This window comes from Propithecus coquereli, unplaced genomic scaffold, assembly GCF_000956105.1.
Source record: "Propithecus coquereli isolate 6110/MARCELLA unplaced genomic scaffold, Pcoq_1.0 Scaffold165, whole genome shotgun sequence".
Taxonomy (NCBI): domain Eukaryota; kingdom Metazoa; phylum Chordata; class Mammalia; order Primates; family Indriidae; genus Propithecus; species Propithecus coquereli.
The window spans coordinates 1,062,911-1,088,543 of NW_012141080.1; the positions used below are offsets into that span (position 1 = coordinate 1,062,911).

At 42.0% G+C, this 25,633-nt stretch overlaps 1 protein-coding gene across 1 annotated transcript in view; it reads right to left on the reverse strand.

Moving 5' to 3' along the window:
• PDPR (pyruvate dehydrogenase phosphatase regulatory subunit) overlaps window positions 1–24,753 on the reverse strand; it is a 27,167-nt gene extending 2,414 nt beyond the window's left edge. Inside the window, exons 1-16 of the mRNA XM_012641582.1 lie at window positions 24,498–24,753; window positions 19,668–19,801; window positions 15,020–15,101; window positions 14,762–14,925; window positions 13,907–14,028; window positions 12,980–13,097; window positions 12,080–12,229; window positions 9,902–10,094; window positions 8,232–8,356; window positions 5,369–5,524; window positions 5,060–5,193; window positions 4,554–4,702; window positions 3,954–4,066; window positions 2,731–2,825; window positions 1,274–1,363; window positions 148–330 (exon numbers count right to left, since the gene is read on the reverse strand). Of these exons, the coding sequence (XP_012497036.1) occupies window positions 148–330; window positions 1,274–1,363; window positions 2,731–2,825; window positions 3,954–4,066; window positions 4,554–4,702; window positions 5,060–5,193; window positions 5,369–5,524; window positions 8,232–8,356; window positions 9,902–10,094; window positions 12,080–12,229; window positions 12,980–13,097; window positions 13,907–14,028; window positions 14,762–14,925; window positions 15,020–15,101; window positions 19,668–19,801; window positions 24,498–24,721 (2,232 nt within the window). The 5' untranslated portion in view covers window positions 24,722–24,753. The remainder of the gene's footprint in view (window positions 1–147; window positions 331–1,273; window positions 1,364–2,730; window positions 2,826–3,953; window positions 4,067–4,553; window positions 4,703–5,059; window positions 5,194–5,368; window positions 5,525–8,231; window positions 8,357–9,901; window positions 10,095–12,079; window positions 12,230–12,979; window positions 13,098–13,906; window positions 14,029–14,761; window positions 14,926–15,019; window positions 15,102–19,667; window positions 19,802–24,497) is intronic.
• Between the last annotated feature and the right edge of the window lie 880 nt (window positions 24,754–25,633).

Genomic DNA, 25,633 nt, shown 5'->3' on the forward strand with positions numbered 1-25,633 from the left:
CTGAATCCTCATTATTCACCTGATGCTCTCACTGAGGCCTCAATCTTTCCACACTTTTCCTGTTGTATCAGCTCTTCTTCCTACTCCAGTGCAGAGTTCACTACTTAGGAGCTGAATGACAGACAGGAGTCTGGATAAACACGGTACCTTATCTAATTTCACGCGAGACTCTCGTCCACATTCAAGAGGCGTGGTGAGGGTATTTAAATCCTGACCCCAGAAGGCAAAAAACTTCTCTATTCGGAGACTGCGAAGGGCATAATAGCCAGCATTCCGGATTCCGTATTTCTGCCCAACACTCATCACTTCATTGTATACATGCAGGGCATACTGCAGGGAGAGATGAAAGGGTAGTTACCAGCCTACCTTCAGAATTAAACCCATAATGTGTCCACCAGTGCTGATGGCTCACGTTATTAACATGGACAAGGGAGAAGGCTATATACGACTCCCAGGACATCTCATCCTCAATGAACCAGGCACTACGGCCCAGGAATAATGAGCTGGGGTCACCCCAAGCCAGACTATAAACTCCATCAAAGCAGGGTCCACATCTTTTCATTTCTCTAAAATGTCTCTTAAAGGCCAGATGCACTGGCTCACACCTGTAACCCCAGAACTTTGGGAGGCTGAAGAGGGAGGATCACTTGAGGCCAGGAATTTAAGACCAGCCTCAGTAACACAGCAAGGCATGGGGCCAGGCATGGTAGTACATGGCTGTAGTCCCAGCTACTCAGGAGGCTGAGCCAGGAGGACTGCTCGGGCCCAGGAGTTCGAGGCTGCGGTGAGCTATGATTGTGCCACTGCACTCCAGCCTGAGTGACAGAGTGAGATTCTGTCTCAAAAAAAAAAAAAAGATCGCGCCAACACAAAAAGATTTGTAAGATAAATTATTAACTGAAATTAAAAAATCACATGAAGAACAGCAGTAAGCTGCCATTGGTGTTTTTCAAAAGGGGGCTAAGAATATGTCTGTGAATTTGTTTTCATGTGCCTAAAAATCTGATGTGACATATAAAAATAATACTAATGTCATTGGTGGTAGTTGGTGAGAACTGGTTAGGTGGCACTGCATACTTTTTAAATATATAATCTATTCAAAAGACATCAAATAATTTACTGAAAAGTTGTACAATCTCTTCAATGCAGCCTACCTCAGTCCCCAGGGCCCCATCAGATACAGCTCTCAAACCCGCCAGTGCGGGTCTGGCAGAGCCAGCACACCTCCTGGCAGCTCAGGGACAGGAAGACAGGCGAGCCTTCCCTATCTCACCTCTATGGGGATGTAAAGCATGAATCCCGGCTCTCCTGTGTGAGTCATGCTCATCACCCGGATCCCATTTGCGTAGCCCACGCTCATCTCCTGCAGAGACAAAGGGACCAAGTCAGCATGGGGACTCTGACTGCCTGAGGGAAACCCCCTCATTCACGCTGCACCCTCTGTTTGACCTCCAAGGAGATACATGCCAATGAAAGAATTTCGTCCTGAAAACGGTCTGGTTCCGGGTGCTGAGGGGCGCTGAGGGGCACTGAGCCGCTGTAACACCTCTTCTCACCTATGACGTCACCACTTCAGGAGTTTTAGGCAAGTCGGTGGTGGAAAGTGGAGGCCAAGTCTTTGACAAGCACAAAATATTTCTCTTTGTAAAGTCTCTTTGCTAAAGACTGTGTTAGTCAGAGGTCTCAGGAGCAACGAAGACCAGGCAAGTGTCTTCTCTGAGGGACTCTGCAGACAAATCCTGGCCATGTGCCACACGGAAGATAATGCCTGATGCCCACAGACATGATTCACCTGCTACTGTGGGACAAAGACCCGGCTTCTAACTTTTGAAACATGTGCCAGCAGCTCAGTTCCCTAACGGGGGCCACTGAGGCAATGGTCATTCCTATAACGGAAAGTGAAAAGTCCCAGATAGCACGGTAGCAAACTGCTTCCATAGGAAGCCCCCATGGCTGGCACTCGCCAGGCGCAAGCGTACGGATCGCTCCTTCGAGAAGCAGCAGGGACACTGTGAAGGGGTCTGCTGACAGCAAACAACAGAGACTTTTCTGTTGCTTTCACTTTGCTTTGGAGAAGGAAAGCTGTAAAATAATTTGCAAGTGGATCCCAACTTTGGTTTGAACTTCAAAGAGCCTCCGTCAGTAACTGTGTGGAAGGTGCTGGTTACAGGTTGCCAAAGTATCAGTTTGGACCTCGCTAATCTGCTTCTGAACTGCTTCCTGGAGAGAATTCAGTTATCACTGCTTTTATTCAGTTACAGTGTACTTCATTTAGTTATAGTAGCCACTTATAGGAAAGAAAATTATTTAAACTGATTAGGAATTCACCTACACCATTTCCTCCCTCAAGATGCCACATACACAGAAGTTACTCTGTGTATAAAAAAGAGGACGCACTGAATGGAGAGAAGGGGCCTGACCTCGAATGGCACTTTGTGGTGTCAGTGTCATAATCCTGGAACCGAAAATTTTGATCTACTGCTACAGAAACCAGTAAATATACAGACTTGACCTTCACTGAAGCTACATTCACTTCAAAGGTATCCTAATGCTTATCAAATAAGGAGGCTTGAAGGGTGAAAAATAAATTTACTTGGTCATTTCGTTTGCCTGATAAAGGTTAGAATACTCTTCATGGGTGTTAATGCCACAGTAAGAATATGTAACTGCCGCCACTATAAAAGAAATGTTCTCTGCCCATTTGAAAAACAGAACTTGACTAGCACCCACCTTGCAAAAGAGACTTGGGAAGTGGTCTGGAGTCATAGGGGCGTAGGACAGCTCCGACAGCACATCCACAGCGCGAGGGCCAATCAGATTGAGGGCTAAACAGGAAAGAACGAGAGATCACTAGCCTCTCCAGGTGAAGGGCTGAGCCAGTGGGAAAGGTCTGTTCTGGACTTGCCCACCAGGCCTGGGTGCTAAGACCACCAAAGTGTCCCTTTGCTTAGGCAATCCAGGGATGGACGCCAAGCACCCCGATTCCGGCAAATACACCTCTGCTGACAGGCCTGCTGGATGCAACTGACTGTGCTGGCGTGAGAGCGCCTGGGAAGATGCTACCTCTCCCTGGTACCCAGGAAGACAACACTCCACAGCACCCTCTGCAGTTAGGTTAGGATCATGAGACCAAGTCCTGGCCAATGGGACACAAGGCTACTTCCAGGACTGGCCATACCTCCCCTTACACAATTCCCTTTCTCTTCTTCTTCCCAGCGTGGCTACGTGATGGAAGAAGGCCCAGTCCCAAATCAGCATCTGGAGAAGAGCTGCCCACCCCCCTCCCCCACTCTGATGCCTGTGACAGCAGCTTGTGCTAATTACCCATCAACCACTCTAATACAGGTTAGAACACAACTTTTGTTCTGGAAGATTCTGCCAACCTGGTAGCAAGAAGTTAATCACTCCAAGGAAGTGAGAATGAGGGCCTGGAAGAGTAAATGCTGGTGGGGCAGAGGGGGTAGGAATTAGGTAGGTGGCAGGGAGGAAGGGTGGAGGGGGCTAAACCTGCAATGGGGAGGTGGAAGAGAAGGGGCTGCTCCCCAACAGGGCTGGTGAGGAAGAGATAATCACAAAATTAAGTCATCCTTAAAAATTATGTACTCATTAAAAAAAATGATACATAGAAATTTTGAAGAAAATATTACTTAGGTAATAGATAAAAAAATACTTTAAAAATTTTTTTATTCATTCAACAAACACTTGAACTCCTACATGCTTGCTGTAGGGGATGTAAAAGAGAACACCACACAGAAGCCAAAGCACTAACTCATCTCACACCTCCCTTATAAAAAGCGAGAAAGTGTTAGAGGTCAGTCTTCTATGACCAGCAAGTCTCTTGTCCACTACCTCTGACATTCATTTTTGAAAGTCATATGTAACAAAGGAAAATGTAGAAGCCATCTGGATCTGATGGTTTTTCTCACTCGGCTGACCCCAGAAGGCCCCCTTACCAGTGTATTTCCAGGTGACATCTTCCAGAAGCAGGTTGCTGTCCTGTGGCATGTGTTTCTTAAGCCAGGCCCAGCAGTGGACCTGCTGGTCAGTTGGAGAGATCATGAAGAAACTGAAAGTGAGAGCCCAAAATAATCAACACCAGGCGGCAGGAAAAGGATCACGAAGCAATCAAGTTCTCAACCAGTTTCAAAGCAATGAGGAGAATACTGGGAAACGATCTCTTAGCCTTCAGGGAGGGCCAGTAGCACCATTCTAGGACATACCACATAAAGACAAAACAGAAAATTCTGGTTTCCCGTTAGTGCCAAGACATTAAACAGACACACTAATATAAGACAAGGCATCGTCTCTCAGTAGGGTAACTAACTCTTCAACTCTAGTTTTACCTAAGCTAGTGGGTTTCTTCTTCTTTTTCTTTTCCTGGTGATTTCTTTCTGTTTAGGGCGGCTAATGAACTGGCTGTGAGTTCAAGAAATGGTTTTTTAGTCCCTGGGATAACTATGGTTTCCCAGAGAAGAATATTAGGTGTTCTGCTACAGCAGCCTTAAGGAATCAGCATGTTGGAGCGAGCAGAGCGGGATGGCAGCTAACCTCACCTGCGCTTGCTCAGTCGCGCTATGCTGCAGTCATTTTCATACCCTCCACCATCGTTGAGCATGCCGGTATGCACAATGTGGCCCACGGGCACATCCAGGTCATTGGAGAAGAGGTACTGCAGAATTTCTAATGCCTGATCCCCCGTGGACTGCAGGGTTAGAGAAGGATGCAGAGAGAGTAAGCACAAGAGCGCTCAGCCAGGTAACATGGCCCAACTAGCAATGAGCCTTGCTGAGAAAATTCAATGAGCCAGCACCCATGTGGCAATATTTGTAGATTTACTTTACAATGAGAAGCTCCAGGGAAAGCTGGCTATTGACTCTTATGATAAATGGGCCACGCTAGGCAAATTAAAATCAAGAAACAAGGAGCTAAAAAATGTTAAAATACAGACAAAACACTAAAATACACCAAAATTCTTAAGGAATTGGTTTTGAAGTGACAGATGAACAACAGGAGGCATTTAATAAATAATTAATCTATTATTTGGTTCCCCAATACTTACCGTTATCTCGAACTTTGTGAAAGAGGACATATCGATGACACACACCGCTTCCTTACAGCACTTCACTTCAGACTCCACGATGTCAAACCAATCTGGCTTATAGAAAGTCTTGCTTTGCTCCAGCGCCAGGAGGTCTATGGAAGAGAGAAAAGGAGGGGACTGGGGTGTGTCCCTGTATGGTTTAGTACAGTCTAACAGGTTTTTATCACTTATTCTTCCAGGAACACATTCTAGCTTATGCATTTAAAAATAAATTTTATTAATTCCCAGGACAAAAAAAAAATGAACTCAAACGAGAACGTCACTTACCCTTGTCAGGTGGAACGAAGTACTTTGGCCTCTCAAACCCATGTTTCTCCATCCATCTGGCCCCTTGTGCATCTAACCGGTCATAGAGAGGAGATGTGCGTAACTGCCTACCGGTCTGGAAGTCCCAACGGGGAACCTTCAGGTCATATATCAGAGCTAGAACAGATGAGAGCAGTCTATCAAAGCCCAAGAAACAGAGTTTAGAGCTGAGTATCCAACATCCAGTAGACTCTGGAGTTGTTCCTATTCAAAAGAGCATAATTTCCAGGCTGATAGAGCCTAATTTGTCAAATATTACCCAGTATAACAGGCATGCTCCAGAAGAAAGGACAATATTACAAGAGCTGGTATTATCCCTCCATAAAGTTATACAGCTATGAGTCACAAAATGACTCTCAGTCCTTTTTCACTTTTATAGTTTCAAATTAGTAGATAGAAACAATGGGAGAAAGGCCATAGTTCTAAACCTTGCTAAGCTCCACAGGTAAATATAGTGGGACACAGGTGGGAACAAAGTGTGGAAAAAGTGGCATTTGACTCTTCACAGCACCTGTGTTGTTAGGATCTCAGACCTGTTAAAGACATCTCTTCTCTAATACTTAACCCATTTCTGAAGTGAAAGGGTATGTATCATACCTTGATTTGGTGGCTCTGAAATCTGAGAGGTTGCACTGTATTGTCCCAATGACATTATTCACATAACAAAGCTAGGGTCAGAATTCATTTCTCTTAATGTCCAATCTGTAACAGCAATAAGTAAAAAAAGCCAGAAAGAGAGCGATCTCTAGTCCCTTCCGAAGAGAAGACGTGACCTCACACCATTCTAACAAAAGGTACATCAAGGTGGGGGAGGCTGGGAGATGCAGAAGAAAGCTACACTGGGTTCCTTGCATTGTGACAATTTCAACCTCCTGGTACTTTAGGTTCTACTTTCCCCTTCCCCATTTTCTATCATGCCTGCAATTTGTACTTTAGGAGACTCAGAGAAGGCCACCAAAAGTGTCATATCACCAAGGAGGTTCTAAAGTAACTATGGCTGGGGAAATCTAGACTTGCAATCCTGTCAACATTGTAGCCAAAATATTTGCTAAAATTTCACAACCTCAGCAGTTAGACTCACTGCTGCTAGGTCCTTCTTCTCTCACGGATGTAAGTTCTCTGCCACAGGCCAAAAGTGAGCACTCCGGCATTAAAGGCAATTCAAAGGTCTAGACCACCATGAATGTCATCCAGCTACGAAACCAATATTTAATTTGTAACCATGAATGGTCACAGCCAATGTAGAAACTTAGTCTTGAGCATAAACATGCCCCAAATACTTAGATATCACTTGGCAAAGTCACAGAACAGTTCCTCAGTATAGGAAACGAAATTATATCCCATCAGAACCTATATAATTTGGTTCAATTCCTGATATAAAAGCTGTTCCTAAGGGCTTACTGGAAAATAAATCAGACAAGGCAGAATAACAAGTTAAGTTAAAAGGAAGAGGCCTTTAGAGCCAGAAATGTTATATTAATATGTAGTACCTATTAACGTTCATATGTATGCATTAATATTCATGTGTATATGTAAGTGACATGGGCCTATAAGCACACACAGATGTATATATGTGTCTGTATATGTACACCTACACACACGCACACACACACACACAATGTGGGCTTTATTCCGTTAGTATGGCCATAAAGTACTTACTAGTATACATTCTAATTAGAAAATTAGAAATGCTGCTCGGAAGTATGAACTTTAAGGGTATGGCCAGAAATTTGCAATCTCCAAAAAAGTTACTTTAAAAATATAATTTAGAGTTTGTATCTTTCCCCCCAAAAGAAACTATGACATTTAAAGCAGCCTCAAATTGCTCCTAAGGAGTTGAGGGTGGACGGAAGCGTCCCTCCTCTCCATACCCTCCCCTGGTAATCCTATGACTGTCTGACATGTTACGATGTATATTTGTCTTGTTTGGTGTCTGTCTTCCCCCACGCGAGAGTCAGAGGCTTCATGAGAGCACGGACTTAATTTTGTTCATTACTGTGTCCCCAGCACCTATCAGTGCAGGGCCGTGCATGTAGAAGATGCTCAGAAAATGATTATTGGATGAATGAAATCTAAAATGTGAAGAAGGGGGTGTTTCTGACAATGTATGTTTTGTGGGTTGTATTATAGAAGGACATAGCCATGTTGTCAGTGTTTCTATGCAACAAACTTCATGTTTTATTTCATTTGTGTTTTTGTCTTAAACCCTCCCACTGTTAATATAAACAATTTTATATAATAAACACTGGGCCTGAAAGTCTTAAAAAAAAAAAAAAAAAAAGGAAGAGGCCAATCCTTCAAAGTTGGAGGGAAGCAAGAACAAGGGGAATGAGAGCAGAAATGCATGTTTTGTATTTACATGCGAGAAGCAGTTTCCTATTTTGCTAGTCTATGATGGATTAATGATGAAAGTCACTCAGAGAAGCCTGAAGCTTTGAGCATAACTTGGCAAATTCTCTGCCTTGGAAAGAAAACAGGGATCTCAGAAATCAAGTGGGGAGTGAGGGAACATTCACTTTGATATAGGGTCCTTCAAGGCAAACTGGAAAGGAGGCACCACTAGGAATATACAGGAAGCTGCCACATGCTACCTGTAAATTCTATTCCACTTTCTTGTTCCCAGAAGTAAACAAAGCACGATATGCCAAAGAAAATGTTCTGTAAATACCATGTGGAGCATAAAGCCCCTTGCTCAGGACTGGAACAGTCAAACATCAGGAGTCCATGTCAAAGTCATTATTAAAATACTGAGGAAAAATCTGCCCCCTCTAAATGACAAAACAGGCCAGGAGAAAGACACCAACTGGGATAAAGCTTCACTTACGCATAACTTCCATGACCCGGTGGCGCAGAAAGGTACGGCTGCTCTGGAGGGCTCCAAAACGTTTCAAGTCCAATTCCCAGACATTTTCTGAGGGATAACCATGCACCATCCACTCAGCGAGGTACCTGTTTAGACGAGGGGTCAGGGTTGTTGGGCCTCACACAGAATATTAAGAAGGATAAAAGCAATGCTCTATGAATCAAGAATCAACAGAATCAAAAGATCCTATGTATATTGTCACAGACTGGTTAAAACAATTCTGGGCAATTCCCTTAACTTTTTTGGAAGAAACAAACATGGTTCCATGTACGGCTCTCACAAGACCACTACGAGGATTTTTGCTCTAATGGTAAGATTCCCTAGAAAGTGGTTAAGATATAAGTGACATTTATGAAGAAATAGGACTAAAACACACACAGAAATGTACTCTAATTTATACACCCAAGAGGTTATTTCTGTAAGACAGTCTTCTTGGGAGATTACATAGTTATCTGAAGACATCTCCTTTGCTCCAAATGTTTTTGGTAACTCCTCTTCTGCAACTGTTTTCAGAGCCATTCTACAAGTCACTTAAGAAAACTGGCCTCACTAATTTAAAAAAAATTTAATTGTGTTAAAATACATATTACATAAAATTTACCATCTTAACCATTTTTACAAGTATAGTTTAGTGGTAGTAAGTACATTCACACTGTTATATAACCCTCACCACCATCTATCTCCAGAACTCTTTTTTTTTTTCTTTTTTATTTGAGACAGGGCCTCACTCTGTTGTCCAGGCTGGAGTGCAGTGGCATCATTATAGCTCACTGCAACCTCAGACTCCTCGGGGCTCAAGTGATCCGCTTGCCTTAGCCTGCCAAGTAGCTGGGATGACAGACAAGAGCCAACACGCCCAGCTAATCTGTCTTTTCTTTCTTTCTTTCACTTCTATAGATTTAGGGGGTATAACTGTTTTTTGTTACATGGATGTAATTTTTCTATTTTTTGTAGAGATGGGGTCTCACTATGTCACCCCGGCTAGTTTTGAACTCCTAGCTTCAAGTAATCCTCCCGCCTTGGCCTCCCAAAGCACTACGACTACAGGTGTGAGCCACCACGCCTGGCTTCCAGAACTCTTTTTGTCCTGTAAAACCAAAACTCTGTACCTGTTAAACAATAACTTCCCACTTGCCCCTTCCCCTGGCAACCACCACTGTTCTTTGTGTCTGTATGAATTTGACCATTCTAGGTACCTCATATATGTGGAATCATACAGTATTTGTCCTTTTGTGACTGACTTATTTTTTATTAGTATTTAATTTTTAAATAAAAATTTGTACTACCCAGCTTGATCACCTACCTCATTCAATACACTAGGCTACTTCCAAACTCAAATACACACTCTGAGGACCAACATTTGTTACAACTGAAAAAGTACCAAAGAACATCCCATAGGCTCTGTGGCTAACTCCAAAAGAGGAGTTCCAAAACATTTTGCACAATGACATTTCTGTGACATGGGATAGCTTCCCAGACTTTGAAAGGGACGACTCTTAAATTACATGTATCCTATTATTACTAACACACTAGATTAAATGTATTATATACCATATTAACAAGTAATTCTAGAAGGGAAGCCCAGCAAGCTGACGTATGTTCATAGCCAACTCTGAGTGAGCAAGACTTACTTCCCAGCTCCTCCACCAAAGGAAAGGCCAGCAGAGTTCATTCCCGCCAGGACGAAGTAGCCCTGCACCACTGGAGACTCGCCCATGATGCACCTCATGTCTGGTGTAAAGGTCTCAGGGCAATTCACCAACTTCACGATCTCCAGAGTCTCTAATTCGGGCATCCTACGCAGGAGGGAACTCAACAGGGGCTCTGAGTGATAAAAATAAACCCAAACAGAGTTCTCACTTTTAAGGAATTAACAAACTTTCAACCTCTTCTACTTTGTACCCCCTCTCTTTTCAGAAAATCTCTTGGAAGACATTTTTCTGAGAAGAGTCAACTGGGCCATTTATCAGAAAGCAGAAAGCTTGGTGGAATTATAACCTGGAAAATGCTTGGCATAAAGACTGAGAAAAAAAAGACACTCTGTAGAAAGGAAAGGAGCTACAGAATATCAAGTAATACGTGTGGTTACAGATTATCATCTTGAAGGGGTCAGCATGAGTGGAAAGGCTCTTAGACAGCAGCCAAAGAGATTTCAATGAAAGGCCATGTTCTCCTACATTGGGGTAGCTGCAAAACCTCACCCTGTTTTAAAGCAAATCCACCACCTGGGCATAATCCTGTGGGACAGCGGTAACAGATGAAACCAGACTGGAGCTGGATGTTGGGTACATGGGGTTCATCACACTACTCTATCCACTTTTAAGTTTGAAATTTGCCATAATAAGAAGTTTATTTAAAAAAAGAAAGCCCATCAAGGGTGAAAGGAAAATTCTTCATTAGAGATCCTTCCACATCTTTTGAATTTAGAATCATGTGACTATCTTATTCGATAAACGAAGTTGTTTTTAAAAAAGTTATTAGCCCAGCGCAGTGGCTCACGCCTGTAATCCCAAGCACTTTAGGAGGCCAGGCAGGAGGATCGCTTGAGCCCAGGAGTTCACGACTAGCCTAGGTAACACAGTGAGACCTCATCTCTACAAAAAATGTTTAAAAATTAGCTGGGTGTGGTGGTGCGCGACTGTAGTCCCTATCACTCAGGAGGCTGAGGCAGGAGAATCACTCCAGCCCAGAATCTCGAGGTCACAGTGTGCTATGATTGCACCACTGTACTCTAAACTGGACAACAGAGTGAGACTCTTTCTAAAAAAAAAAAAATAGTAATAACAGTTATTTAAAATTTTAGTGCTCGCTTCAGCAGCACACATACTAAAATTGGAATGATACAGAGAAGATTAGCATGGCCAAAAAAATAAATTTTTAACGAATTACTACAGTAACAAAACAATTGTTGTCTTCTTCTTCTTCTTTTTTTTTTTTGAGACTGGGTCTCACTCTGTCACCTAGCCTGGAGTGCAGTGGTGTCATCATAGCTCACTGCAACCTTAAACTCCTGGGCTCAAGCAATCCTTCTGCCTCAACTTACTGCGTAGCTGGGACTACAGGCATGTGCCACCATACCTGGCTAATTTTTTTATATTTTGTAGAGACAGTCTCACACTTACTCAAGCTGGTCTTAAACTCCCAGTTTCAAATGATTCTGTCTCAGCCTCCCAAAGTGAACAATTCTGTTTTCTAAAGAGCTCTTCAATTTAACATAAAGTCCTACCAAAAGAAGGTCTCCCCTTAACCTAAAATTGCAGCAATGATTTTAGGTAAATAAATAATGAACCAAAAGTCTATTCACCAAGATTTCAGTTCCCTGAATTGTCTAATCAGTAACTGCATCCTTAGACCAGGCAAATGCTGTAGACCACTCTCTGTAACCACTGTTGTACCGCATGGGGTTGTTATAAACATTAAACAAGGAATCATTCTTGAAATGCCTTTTGTTTTTTTTGGAGACACATATAGAATCTTGCTCTGTCGCCCCAAGTAGACTGCAGTGGCATCATCATAGCTCACAGCAACCTCAAACTCCTGGGCTCAAGTGATCCTCCTGCCTCAGCCTCCAGAGTAGCTGGGACTACAGATGCTCGCCATGACACCTGGCTAATTTTTCCATTTTTCTTTTAAGTAGAGCTGGGTCTTGCTCTCACTCAGGTTGGTCTTGAAAGTCTGAGCTCAAGCAATCCTCCCACCTCGGCCTCCCAGAGTGCTAGGATTACAGGAGTGAGCCACTGAAGATGCTTTGAACAATGTAACATCTTAGACAAATATAAGGCATTATTGTTATAATCTAGTTCACACACCAAAGTGATCCCAGTCTTCCTGTAGATTCTGAATCTCCAGCTGATTCTTGCCCTCAGTGAAAATTGGTTTTGGGTTCTTCTCAAAGCCCCCAGACAAGATGCCACCCTGCCAGTTCCGAATATAGATTCTTCCATCAGCATCCACAACAGCTAAGGAAGAGAAATAACAAGGGAATGGGGAGTAGAGGAAAAACAAGAGGGTTTAGAGGCAAGCCAGCTTTCTAAGTGGACAGAAAAAGAAACAAACAAAAAACACCCATTAATGGCTCTGTTAATGAAATAGCATCCAACGCGCACAGGCATTCATTAGCTTTAAACCACCTTTCAAGATCATGGGGGAGGATCCTCCCACTCAGACTTACAGTGGACACTGTTTCTCTAATTATCCCTAACCTTATTAGTTCCCTAGAAGCTCTGACTAGTCCTCAGAACCAAACTACATAACCGCAACTGTGCCAAGCTAAAGTCTAACAGAAAGGGGGATTGGAGAGCCCATTCTAGGTATTAAGACCATCAAAATGCTATCAAAACTCTCTCCTACAGCATTTGGAGCCACTAACCCACCTAAGTTTATAGTCATGACATTTCTACAATTTATAGCATTCAAGTTAAAAACTTAAGGTTACATTTCAATATTCTCAATGACCTCTGTTTAGGACTAAAATTAGCTTGCAAAAAACAAAAATAAAAAACTGCTTAGTGGAATGACCATTCTGGCCGTCCTTTCATAAAGACTTACATTAAAGAAAAGTTAGAACTGGGTCCACCTCCCTATTACATGCTCCAGAAATGAAAAGGCTCTTTCAGGCACAGTCTGTCCTTAGTAGAAAGTCTTCCTTTTCAGAGGACAGGGTATTGGCAAGGAAACAAGATTAAAAAAAAAAAAGTACAAGTCCTCACTTGGTGTGTTGCTCTGCAGAGGGGTCTCCAAGGGGCGAGTCAGAAGGTAGAAGTGTTCGCAGGCATGTAACGGGATACTAACCGGCTCCTCGTTGGACAGACCCAGCTCGTATGCCCACTACAAATGGACAGATTTATTTGTGGGTGGGAAGAGGAACAGAAATACAAATGAGCAAGTTCAGCCTCTTGAAAAGAGTTTAATTTCAAGTGGCTTAAGTGTGCTCTTGCTACAATGTCAGGTGTGGGAAGTCAAGTTTCAGCCTGCTTTAGTTTGATTATTTGGAGGGGGAGCAACACTATACTTTTTAAACCATAAAAATTACTTTTAGATCAAAGAAAGATTTACCAGCTAGTCAAAAGAGCTCATGGGAACCAAAGGAGGTCCTCTTAATAAAATGCCTGGCCTCAACTATAAACCCCAAATACCAATCATTAAAGGAACTTCACATGGCAAGAAGTATTTCCTAAGGCACTTTAAGACTGTAGAGTGGAAGGCAATGAACAAATCTACCTTAGAAGTAGAAGAGACTTATATTAGTGTTCTAGATCCTGAATCCATGTTCATGACACAATAAAATGGCCTAATATTTTATTGTTAGGTTGCAGAATTAAATGTAACACCAAGACCCACCGCCAAGGATTCACGGCGATGCCTCACCGTCTGCTGGCCTTCCTGACTAGAACAATACCAATTAACCCAGTGTGCAGGAAGGAAAAGGTCATAAATGCTTCTATTTGAGGAATAAGTGTGAGTTTATGATTTAGAATACCATACAAGAATTCTGAGTTTTCTGGTCCAAACAAGAAACAGGATAGTTCCTGATGTTTGTTTATCAGTCAGTCACAATATTATGTCTCTACACCAAAAAATCCTGGAGACAAAAGTTAAATAAGAAAATCAGCACCCTAGTGCTGGTGCTAACCTACCTGACCAGCACAGTTGACAAAATACTGGCATTCAATCTGTCCTTTATCTGTCTCCACACCAGTAACTTGACCTTTTTTGACCATTACGTGAAGAACAGTTGTCCGGTCATAGATCTGAACACCTGTTCCAAGGTAAAGAAAGAGTTGATGCATCATCTGATGTTCCAGAACTAAGGCATCTACAGCAGATTCTCCACCCAAACAAACACTGACAAAGTTAGGTTGATGCTCTAATTTAAAAAAAGAAAAAAAAAAAAACAAAAAATCTCTAGGAACCACATCCTGAGACTATGTAAATGATCCTTGCCCAAGATTGAAAATATCAGGTCAGTTTAAAAAGAGACGTTAGCACACAATAATTAAATTCTAGGAATCATAAAATATGGGGCAGGAAGGAGAGAATTCAAGTAGGGCATTTTAAATCCTAATCTAACCACATCATGAATCAGTTTATCCAAAGAATATAATACCCTGGACACTAATAAGTCTTCCTCTCATTCATTCCAACACTGGGTCATGATTCAAGTTGTGGATTAAAGCCCCCGAGGCATGTTCTCATGTTGGAGCTTCTCAAGTCCTGGGGGGAGGGGGAATTCCCTTAAGTCTGAAGTATATTAAGCAGCACTAAAGGCAGTTCCTGGGAACTTTAAAAATGTCACCCTGAGGAAAAATAATTATTAACAGATGTTATAGAAAAGAAAATTGTAAGACCCAGTATTCAAAAATGGAAGCTGAATACCCCAATGAGAATATTTTTTCCAAACTTGAGTTGATGTCATTGCCTATTTTGAGAGACTTTCTTAGACAACCTCTTCCTTCCCCACTCATCTTAAGAAAATGCAAAAACCTGCTCACCGTTTTGGGAGGCAGCACTTGCCAGGGCAAGAGCCACATCTGCAGAGGACACCACCGCGTCCTCAGGAACATGCATGGCTCCCACCAGGTCGTGCACGTTTAGGAAAGGGTGAAGTTCAGCCACTTTCTTGGGAGAGATGATCTCAGAAGGGATGCCTATGACACTGTCACAGAACACAAGGGGAAAATGACACTCACTGGTCCTTTGGCAGAGGTCAGTTTGGTAAAGTTGGAATAGGCTTCTACCCTCTTACGTACTTCAGCCTTGAGTTGATGCGCTTCAGGGAGATCAGCCGGTCCTGAGTTTGAGCCAGACAGATTGAGCCTGTCCTTATGTAACCTGTAAGAAAAATCAGCCAAAACTGAGACAGACCAGATCAAATGTAGGGTGGGATAGTGGAAAATCCACTATATTGTATGTTAGAAGACCTACGATGAGTTCTGAGACTGTCACTCAATATTTTCAGATGAGTAAATCAGCTTCCTCTGAGCTTACAGTGAAAATTTAAAGCACTCCAGATGCACTAAGGCAGCATTCCCTGTGCAAACGTTCTCAGCTCATAGTTCTACGATGATTGAATGATATTCTAATGTACACAAAATCGCTCATAATAAAAATGAACAATACCACTGCTAAAAAAATCTTTTCTGTGTGGGGATGTGACCTAGAATCCATCCCTATTCTCCCTCCTTTTAGGCAATTTCACCCTTTCTCCTCCTAGTCTTGGAGGGAGTGTAATCCTTGGTGAAGGCCACTCACAAGGATATCAGCTACCAGGGTTGGCTGGATCCTCCCACTCCTTCCCCAGTAGAGCCGAACAGTGGCCATGTGATCTAAGCTCAGCCAATGAGACCCTCCTGGAATGCTTGATCTACAGCAAGTAGGTGAATGGCTTAAGGTCACTCGTCTCAGGGGCAGCAGTGTCCTGGCTAGACAGCTCCTGTTCTAGCTGAGGGACCTCCTGCTGTGGGAGCCCCACATCCTGGCCTCCAGACTGCCTCCAGCTGGTAGTCTCCTACCAACTCCACAGACCTCCTATGTCCTCCCAATATGCTCCTTTTTGCCCAAGTTAGCCAGAGCTAATTTCTGTTGTTTGGAATCAACATACTCAATATACAACCGTTATTAAACTTGCCAATGACAATTCTCCTAAAATGCAATGACTTAGTTCTTATAAACAAAAAGTTGAATCAATCAGGTATCTTTAAAAAAAGAAGTACGGTCAGGATAATTTACATATTTTCTTAATTTCTCTTGAAATCATCAGATAAATATGCCCCTTACTGCCATGACGATAAGGTCTCAGTTTGGAGGAAATGAAATTTCAAAGCCTAGTTTTTAAACATAGAGTTGGGCGTCGTGCCTCATGCTGTAATCCTAGCACTTTGGGAGGCTGAGGCAGGAGGATTGCTTGAGGCCAGGAGTTCGAGACCAGCCTGGGCAAGAGGGAGACCTCGTCTCTACAAAAAATAAATTAGCTAGGTGGTGGTACATGCCTGTAGTCTCAGCTACTAGGGAGGGTGAGGCAGAAGGATCCCTTAAGCCCAGGAGTTTGAGGTTGCAATGATGCCACTGCACTTTAGCCTGGGCCAACAGAGTGAGACCTTGTCTCAAATCCAAACCAAACCAAACACACACACACACACACACACGCACACACACAAACATAAAATAAAATAAACGCAGTAGATAAACCAGCCTAGTGCAGCAATCCTGGCGAGTGATTTGTGGGCCACACTCTGAATCTCACCTTTAGATGGATAAAGGGTCCAGCAGCTATTTTCTACTCTCTACCGAAGACTACATATAGCAGAGTAGCATTGTACATGCACCTACATGATATATCATGTTATACTATGTTAAATTATGTTCCCCCAAACAGAACTACCTATCATAACACACTTAATATACCACCCATTAACAAGATTAAAATTCTGCTATTTTCCCACAGAGGACTTTTAAGGTTTGGACTACAGCAATTCTGGCTCATAATTTCCTTTGTCAAAGGTTAAGAGTCATAAAATAGAACTATTACATATCAATAAGAAAAAAAAAAGCATACAATATTAAAAAGCAATTCAAAGAAGAAATATTAATATAAATGGTCAGTCGTATGAAGTGATCTTTAATTAAAAGAGGTGTAAATTAGAATATGATAACTCTTTCCATCTCTCAGATTAGCAAAAATTAAAATAATATGCAATGCTGAGAGAACTATGAAGAAATAAGCACTGTCATACACTACTGATGAGAGGATACAACCCTTTGGGAGGATGATTACATTTCCTTGAATACGGGTTTTCTCATTTCTTCTTATTTCTTACACAAAAGTAGCATATTACATGCCCTCTTTAACACTTTGCTTTTCTCACTTAACAATGTATCCCAGAAATCACTCCATTAGCAGTTCATAGAGACCTTCCTCATTCTTTTTTCACCTACCTAGTAGTCTTCTGTGTGGATGTCCCATTTATTCAGCCAATCTCCATGTCTGGGCATTTAAGTTTGCAATTCTATGTTTACAATTAAATAGCACTACAATAAATAATCTTGTGCATACATCTTTTTGTAGAAAACATTCTTAAGTGGAAAAAACAAGGTATATAACATCCTTAATATATTTTGGTTAAAGTATACCTATATATACATACAAAAAAGGGAAAGATTTTCATTTTTTTACAGTTTTGTGAATTTTTTTTTTTTCTTTTTTTCTTAGAGACTGGGTCTCACTATGTCGCCCAGGCCGAAGAGCAGTGGCTATTCACAGGTGCAATCATAGTACACTACAGCCTCAAATTCCCGGGCTCAAGGGATCCTCCTACCTCAGTCACCCAAGTCGTTGGAACTACAGGTATGTGCCACCACACCTGGCTTAAAAAGTTTTTTTACCCACTAAATAATTTTTTAAACTCAATTTGTCAATGACCTGAAAAATTGGCTTAATCTCCCTACATCTGAGTTTCTTCATATGTGAAAAAATAACCCTTCCTTATTATAAGATCGAATAATATAAGGAATACTTTCCAAAGATTATTAACACTTTTAGATGATGATATTCATTCCATTCACCTGACAAAAATTATATCACACATAAACTGAAACACTGCAGAAACTGATATTCAGCATGGTCAAGGAATGAGGAATCTTGGAGTGATCTAGTATTTTGGATTAAAAAGTAGTTAATGTACCCTTCACCTGGATGAACTATTTGTAGAGGATTAGCATATAACATAGTCAGCCCTCTGTATCTGTAGGTTCTGCAACCATGGATTCAACCAACTGAGGATCAAAATTATTCAGGGAAAAAAAATTCCAAAGTCCCAAAAAGCAAAACTTGAATTTGCCATGTGCCAAGTACTACACGGAATCCATGTTAATGAAGTGATGTGCAGGTACCTTATTACGTATTATAAGTAATCTAGAGATGAGTTAAAGTATTCAGGAGGATGTGTGTAGGTTATATGCAAATACTACGTCAGTTTATATCAGAGACTTGAGCATCTGTAGATTTTTGCATCCAAGGGGGGGTCCAGGAACCAATCACCAATCTCCCACAGATAACAAAGGACGACTGTACTCTTCTCATTAAATCCAGATTGTACATATGTCTCTTCATCTTTATTTAATGATTCAAAAATAGTCTACTGAGTAAAAATTATCATAGACCATGGTTAACAGCGAATTCTCAATCGCTGATGCCCCCTCAGTCATCTTTCCTGGCACCACTGGCATATTGCAATGGGGTGATAGATTTCAGGCCACCCCCTTTATACTTCCTTGCTTGACTTCCTCACTGCTCCCCACCGCTACCCATCCCCCCTCACTGCCCTACAAGCACCAAAGAAAAGTCAGGCCAAATAAGGAGCTCCAGACTGTGACCCCGAACTAACGCTGGGCTAACCTACCTTCTAGCCCTAAAGCAGCCTGTGATTCTGATTCCTCTGATGCATGCAAGGCTCAGCAAAGCACTAGTAACTGAGCCAACTGCTCTATCTCTGGCCCCTTTTATGGACCCTCTTCTGATTCAAACCTTGGTTGAAACCTGATTCAAGCACCTTGTTGCCATCAAATTCAATCCAACCGAAAACAGGCATCTTCTCCAGTAAAAGCCAAGGACAGCGTAGCAGAACTACTTTTACCATGTTCTCAAAAGGAAGCCTGGTTAAGTTCAACGACACCACAGAAAGTCTAGTGGTGTCACTAGACTTTCTAGAATAGGGACTAGGGTGAGACAAATGAACTATCGGTCTTAAGACTGGGCTTGACTCCAGGCTTCTGGCTAATCTTTGACCTTACAGCAAAGTGACAGACTTTCCCTCCACCTTGTTATCACATGGGATCACAGTACAGATTAGTCTTCCTGTTCTTGGAACAGTTCCTAGCTATTCTAGTACTATTTAACTTATAATTCCCTGTGTCATTTTCCCTTTAATTATATAGATAAGAAAAAATATATGTTTCTGCCTTATAATCAGAAATATATTTAATAACAATTGGTGAAGTTTAATGGCTCAAACTACAATTTAACTATCAAACATCTAAACTTAAGATTTTTCTCCTCTTGTTTGTTTAAGAGTCAAGTATTGCCATTTACTATGCTTAAATGAGTCAAATACATAGGAAATGACCCAGGAAAATTTTCACATAATGACAAGAATTATAAGATCCAAAAAGGATCTAGGATATTGATTGAATCACCTCATTTTATGGAAAGGAAAACTGAAGACAGCTCAACAAGCCGAGTGACTTGCTCAAGTTAACACCCTGGCTGATGGCAGAGTCTGGACTAAAACCCAAGTCGTAATTACCAAATCGCCAGGCAAAGCAGGTATAAGACTAAATACAGTACTGAGCAAAAGAGTATGGGAGGACAGGCAGACCAGTAAATGGTAGATTACTGCTTACCTGTTTGGATCCCTGTTTCTTGCTCTAACTGATGGTAGAGTTTGTTTGAATAGTCTGCCATCTTCTGCTCAACGGTCAAGTGCCTGGCGGTGCTCAGGATGCCAGCACAGAACCTTGTAGAGCCGGCAGCCAACCTGCAGGATGGATGCAAAATGCTATTAGGTAGATTCATGTAAGTTCAAGGTTTCTCATTATGGTATTATTTGTAATATGAAAAGATGGCAACAACCTAAATGTTCATTGACATGGGACTGACTTAAAATCTGGGAGTTCATCTATACAATGGAATACTATGTAACTATAAAAAAAGAATGAGAAAGCTCTTTATGCAGCAATATGGAACCATGATAATGAAAAAAGCAAGGCGAGGAACAGTGTTTAAGGTATGCTACCACCTGTACAAAAAAGGGGGAAAAAAATGAATACCCATACACACATCTACATACCTACCAATATGTATTTGCTTATGTATGTACAGAACGTATCTGGAACTTAACTTGCCTCCAGAGAAGGAAACTTGTAGTTAGAGGTCAGGTAAGGGAGGGAGACTTTCCCTTGTACACTCCTTTACATATTTTCAATTCTGAATCATATATTGCCTATTTGAAAATAAATGAAATTTAAAGTGAAAAAAATGTCTCCAGTTTGTGGTAGGCAAAAGAACATAAAAAGCTCTGGTAATGCTGGGCCCAAACACCCAGCTGTGCGAGAGACCCCATAAGTCAAGAAAGTGGGTGGGGTTGCAAGCAGGTCATTTCTCTCCGATTATTTAGCACTCAGTAAACCACCAGCTGTGTCAGCTCTCCTGTCGCTTGAGTTTACTGTTTTACTCTAATGATTCTATTTCCCACATCAGATTGTCAGTTCTCTAAGACACATTTTTATCATTTTTGTAACTAACGTACAGCCACTGTATGCAGCTGCTACCGTGCCTGGGAGTTCCATTAACCCTGGCTGATGGACGGACAGCTGTGGCAACATCTGCTGGGACAGCAGTCCTTAAGCAGCTCTGATGGTGGCACTTACCCTTGGGTGGACATTAGAGTCCCTTGGGTATTTTAAAAATACTGATATGTGGTCTCATCCCTAGAGATTCTGGTTTGTTCTGGGAAGAGGCCCAGGCGTTGGTATTTGTTAAAAGCTCCCTGGGGGGTTCTAATGTGCAGCCAGAGTTGAGAACCACTGATTTATGAGGAGGACAATACTAGAGATGGAGAAGAGGAACAATTATTTAATGAAGGGAAGTATAAAACCATTTCATAAGCCATTGTTGAGGCACAATTTCTTTTAAAATTTTTTCCTTAGAGATGAGATCTCACTCTGTAGCCCAGAGTGCAGTGGTGCAATCATAGCTCACTGCAGCCTCTAACTCCTGGGCTCATGTGATCCTCCTGCTCAGCCTCCCGAGTAGCTGAGACTACGGGTGTGCACCAACCACCGTGCTCAGCTAAGGCGTAATTACTTTTAAAAGTCAGGCTCAAATAGTCCTACTTATGTCAACTCTAAGGTATTATATTATCTTGGAGCAACAAATTAAACCAAAAATGAAGACCTTAGGGTCTCCCACTTAGAAATATATACAATGAGATGAATTTATTGCTTTCTATGGCTAGCAAATGCCTGACAATTTAAAAGGACTTCAAAAAACAGGAGAAACATTTTGACATTAAGGAAGCACTATGAAAATTTACACTCAACTCATAAACTTAAGAGAAACTTCCCCAGAACTGATAACCCACATGCAAATAATAGTTCTGTTTTTCTAGGCCCAAGAGGCAAGAAAATGAGTATTATGAAAGAGGAAGCAGGAAAAGTAAAATATTGGAGAACAGCAGTTATTCTAAGAGAAGACTGAGGCTGCTCTTTGCCACAGAGCTCCCCTGGTTGAAAGGTATCTTAATTTACTATGGCATTCAGGTTTCCTGACATACTGTAATCAAGAACAGGAAGTACCCCACATTCAGTAAGATCGTTAAAATGTATTGAATAAATGATAAGCTGAAGGCCTGGCACAGAGAAGAGCATCAGTAAAGGTGGTAACCTTTGTGGACTGATAAGATTCACTTGTAGCAGCAAAGAAGTTCCCTGACATGGAACAAATGTAACAGAATGAGTTACTTCTATTTCCAGCTCCACTTTTCACACCATTAGGATATCCACTGCCTAGGGCTATGCTTATCTTACTTTATCCTAAAAGTACAAAGAAATAAGCCTCTCCCCACCAGAACTTGAAGCTAAAGTTATCTTCAAAAGGCAACTAAGAACACAGGCATAAGGGATCAAGTATCCCAGTTTGCCTGGGAAAGTCCATGTTTAACAAGCTGGTCCCATTTATCAACAACATCCACTTTTGCTCTTAAAAGTATCTCACTAAATAAAGCAGAAATCCAGGAGTCTAAGTCTAAACCGACAGACTAATATGTATATGGAGTTGAGTAAATAAACTGGGGAGGAGGGAGCGCTCTTCCCGACAGTAGAAAGCCAACTAAATGTGGAAGGATGACGGAAAGAAAAATCGCCATTTGTCAACCATCATGTCAACCACCTAAGCCTGGTAGGTGGAGGTCTGATTCCAACAGCACATGGGCATAATCTGAAAATCCATCTCCTCACAGGGTACTGGTCCACTACAAGGGGGAAAGAGTGACTCTGTGGTAGAGACGCTTGCAGGACACCAATGTAACTGGGTGATCAGGGTTATCACCACCAGAAGCAGGACACGCCAACCATGGGCCTCCTGGGTGCACTGCAGACAGCCTGGCACTTCTGTGGTCTTCCTGCCAAAAATGTACGTCCTGGTTGTGAGGACAGTTGCACAACTCTGTGAACAGACTGAAGGCCACTGATGGTATACTTAACAAGGATGACTGGTAGGGTAGGCAAATTATTTTTTATCTCAACACAGCTACTTTTTAAAAACGTCTGACCTGAGTCTGATCATAAGCAAACATCAGCTGAACCCAGGTTGAGGATTATCCCACAGAGTGAGAGGCCTAATCTCTTTAAAACTGTCATGGACATGAGGGATAAGGAAGGACTGAAGATACATGACAACCAAACATAACTCATATTCCTGGGCAGGATCCTGGATCAGAAAGGAAAGAGAGACACTATTGGGATGGTGGACAAAATCGGACTGAAGTCTATGAATCTGATGGTAGTTTCGTATCCAGGTCTTCCTGATGTGGAGGGTTGTATGGTAGTTCTATAGGAAGGTGCTGTTGCTTTTCTGGAATGTACACTCTGAAATGCTTGGAGGTGATGGGGCCTCAGGTCTGTAAGCTACAGAAATGGTCAGAAAAATACCAATGACCATGGGCACCTATGCACGGATGGCTGTGTGTGTCTATATCCATCCACACACAATAGAGACGGGGTGATGGAACAGGGGCATTAGAGGGATCTGGGTAAAATGGAAGTTCGTTGTGCTGTCCTTGCAGCTCTTTTGTGAAATTTGAAGTTATTTCTTTTTAAATTAATTTTTAAAAATTATTATAGATTCAGAGGATACAAGTATAGTTTTGCTACATGGATATAGTGCACAGTTGTGAAGTGAAATTATTTCAAAATAAATTATTGGCTGGGTGCAGTGGCTCATGCCTATAATCCCAGCACTGTGGGGAAGAGAGCAATGTAAGAACCCAGCACTTTAGGTGAAAACAGGCAGTTGTCTGCTTTGCTTAAATGAAATCCATTTTATTTCACAAGCACAAATTCTTGTCGAAGTCTAAAATGTTGCCAGGCATGGTGACTCGCACCTGTAGTCCCAGCTACTTGGGAGGCTGAGGCAGAAGGATCACTTGAGCCCAGGAGTCCAGCCTGTGCACCATAGTAAGACTCTGTCTCTTTAAAAAAAAAAAAAAAAAAAAAGTCTAAAATGTTACAGAAAACTCAAAGCTTCAAGGTCAGTGTTTTCATATAAAGAAAAAAAAAGCAGTTTTCATGTTCTGTATGACTCCCATGCAGCACACAGTGCACATAATAAATTTGTCATGTTTTTCTCTTGTTTTTTTAAAAAAAGCCTCAAGGTTGCCCAAAACAAGGAAAGTTGAGAAACTGTCACTGCCAAGAGGAGCCTAAGGAGCTATGACAACTAAATGTAATGTGCTATCCTAGATGGGATCATGGTGTAGAAAAAGGAAATTAGGGGAAAAGTGAAAAAAATCCAAAAGAATGTGAACTTTATATGAAACATTCATAGTAATATAAGATATTAACAACAGGTGAAAGTGGGTGTGGGGTATATGGGAACTCTACACTATCTTCACAACTTATCTGTAAATTTAAAACTGTTCTAAAATAATGCAAAAAGTAGCAGAAGTCCAGGCAGAATGTAGCCACTCTCATTGTGGCTCAGAGAGGGAGCTCCTGAGCCAAGGGATTCACACTGTTGCATGGTGACAACCAAGCAAGATAAGGCGCGCTGTGAACCTGAACTCCAGCCTGTCAAGACACTTGTTTTATTGAAATCTCGCCCCTCTCTAACTACCAGAAAACACAAGCGTTGTTAGGCATCACTAAACAAAGTACAGGAGATACCACTTTGATTCTTTTCATGCTATTTAATACTTAGCAACATTTAGATCAGCTATCAGTGGAACAGTAGTCTCACCACAAGGAGAGGGAATGAGAGAATCTTATACAATTAGCGCAGCACAGGCAGGGCACGGTGGCTCACGCCTATAATCTCAGCGCTTTGGGAGGTCGAGGCAGGAGGATTGCTTGAGGCCAGTAGTTCGGGGCAGGTCTGGGCAACATAGTGAGACACCGTCTCTGCAAAAAAAAAATTAGCATAGCACAGCCACAGGCCAAGTCCAGTTTGATCCTTACCTGCCCTGCTCCAGAAGGACAATATCCTTCCACCCCATTTTGGAGAGGTGATAGGCCACGGATGTGCCCATGACTCCACCCCCACAGATGACCACCTGTGTCTGGGTGGGCAGGGCAATAGAATGCGCCTTGGCAACTGACGCACTGCTTCTTGCTGAGGACCAATTCTGCCATCCGGGGCTGGTTCTTTGTCTTTGGACAATCGATAGCAACCGGTAGAACATCACGTCTGTCACCAACTGGGAGATTCCAAGAATTCAGACTAGACAGAGAAAACCAAACATATTTCATTCCACTTAATGCAGAGCATAGGATTAATAAGAAAAGGATTTAGCAAAGGACAGGACTCATTCATTCAAGAAATATCTGAGGACCTAATGAGCTTCAGACACTCTGCTAGGTGCAGATATTAGCAGTGAACAAGAATATGAAGTCCCTGTGTGACTGGTACACACGAAAAAAAATTAAAAAAGAAAAAACAAATAAGAATATGAAGTCCCTGCCTTTGTGAAACCTACATCTGAGAGTTTGTGTGAACAGCAAGAGGGGCAATCAATAAACAAATAAGATAAGAAAATAAAGTTAATGTGATAAAGTAACCAGGGGTTTATATAAAATAGGATGGTCACAATAGGCCTCCAAGGAAGTGGTATTTGAAATGATACCTGATGGATCAGAAGGAACCAGCTATATGTGTTCCACACACAGGGACGGGCACGTGCAAAGGCCCCGAGGTAAGATGTACCTTGATGAGGCCAAGAATAAAAAGGCAGGCCAGTGTGCATACAACATGGGGAGTGAGGGGGTGCAAATTAAGACAATGCTAGAGAGGCAGCGGAAACCAACTATACATAGCCCTTGAGAGTGCCGTCACCAGGAGCAGGAATTTTGTTTTAAGTGCAAAGGAAAATCACTAAAGCAGGGCAATGAAAGGAGCTGGGATGTTTTTCTAAGGTCAGTCTGGCTCCGTGGTGGAGAGTGGACGGCAGAAATAGGAAAAGCAGAGAGATGAGTTAGGAAGCTACCGCAGTAATAGAAGGAAGATATCAAGGCGGCCTAGACAAGTATGGTGGCAGTGGAGTCAGAAAAATGACTGGGGCTGGGCGCGGTGGCCACGCCTGTAATCCTAGCACTCT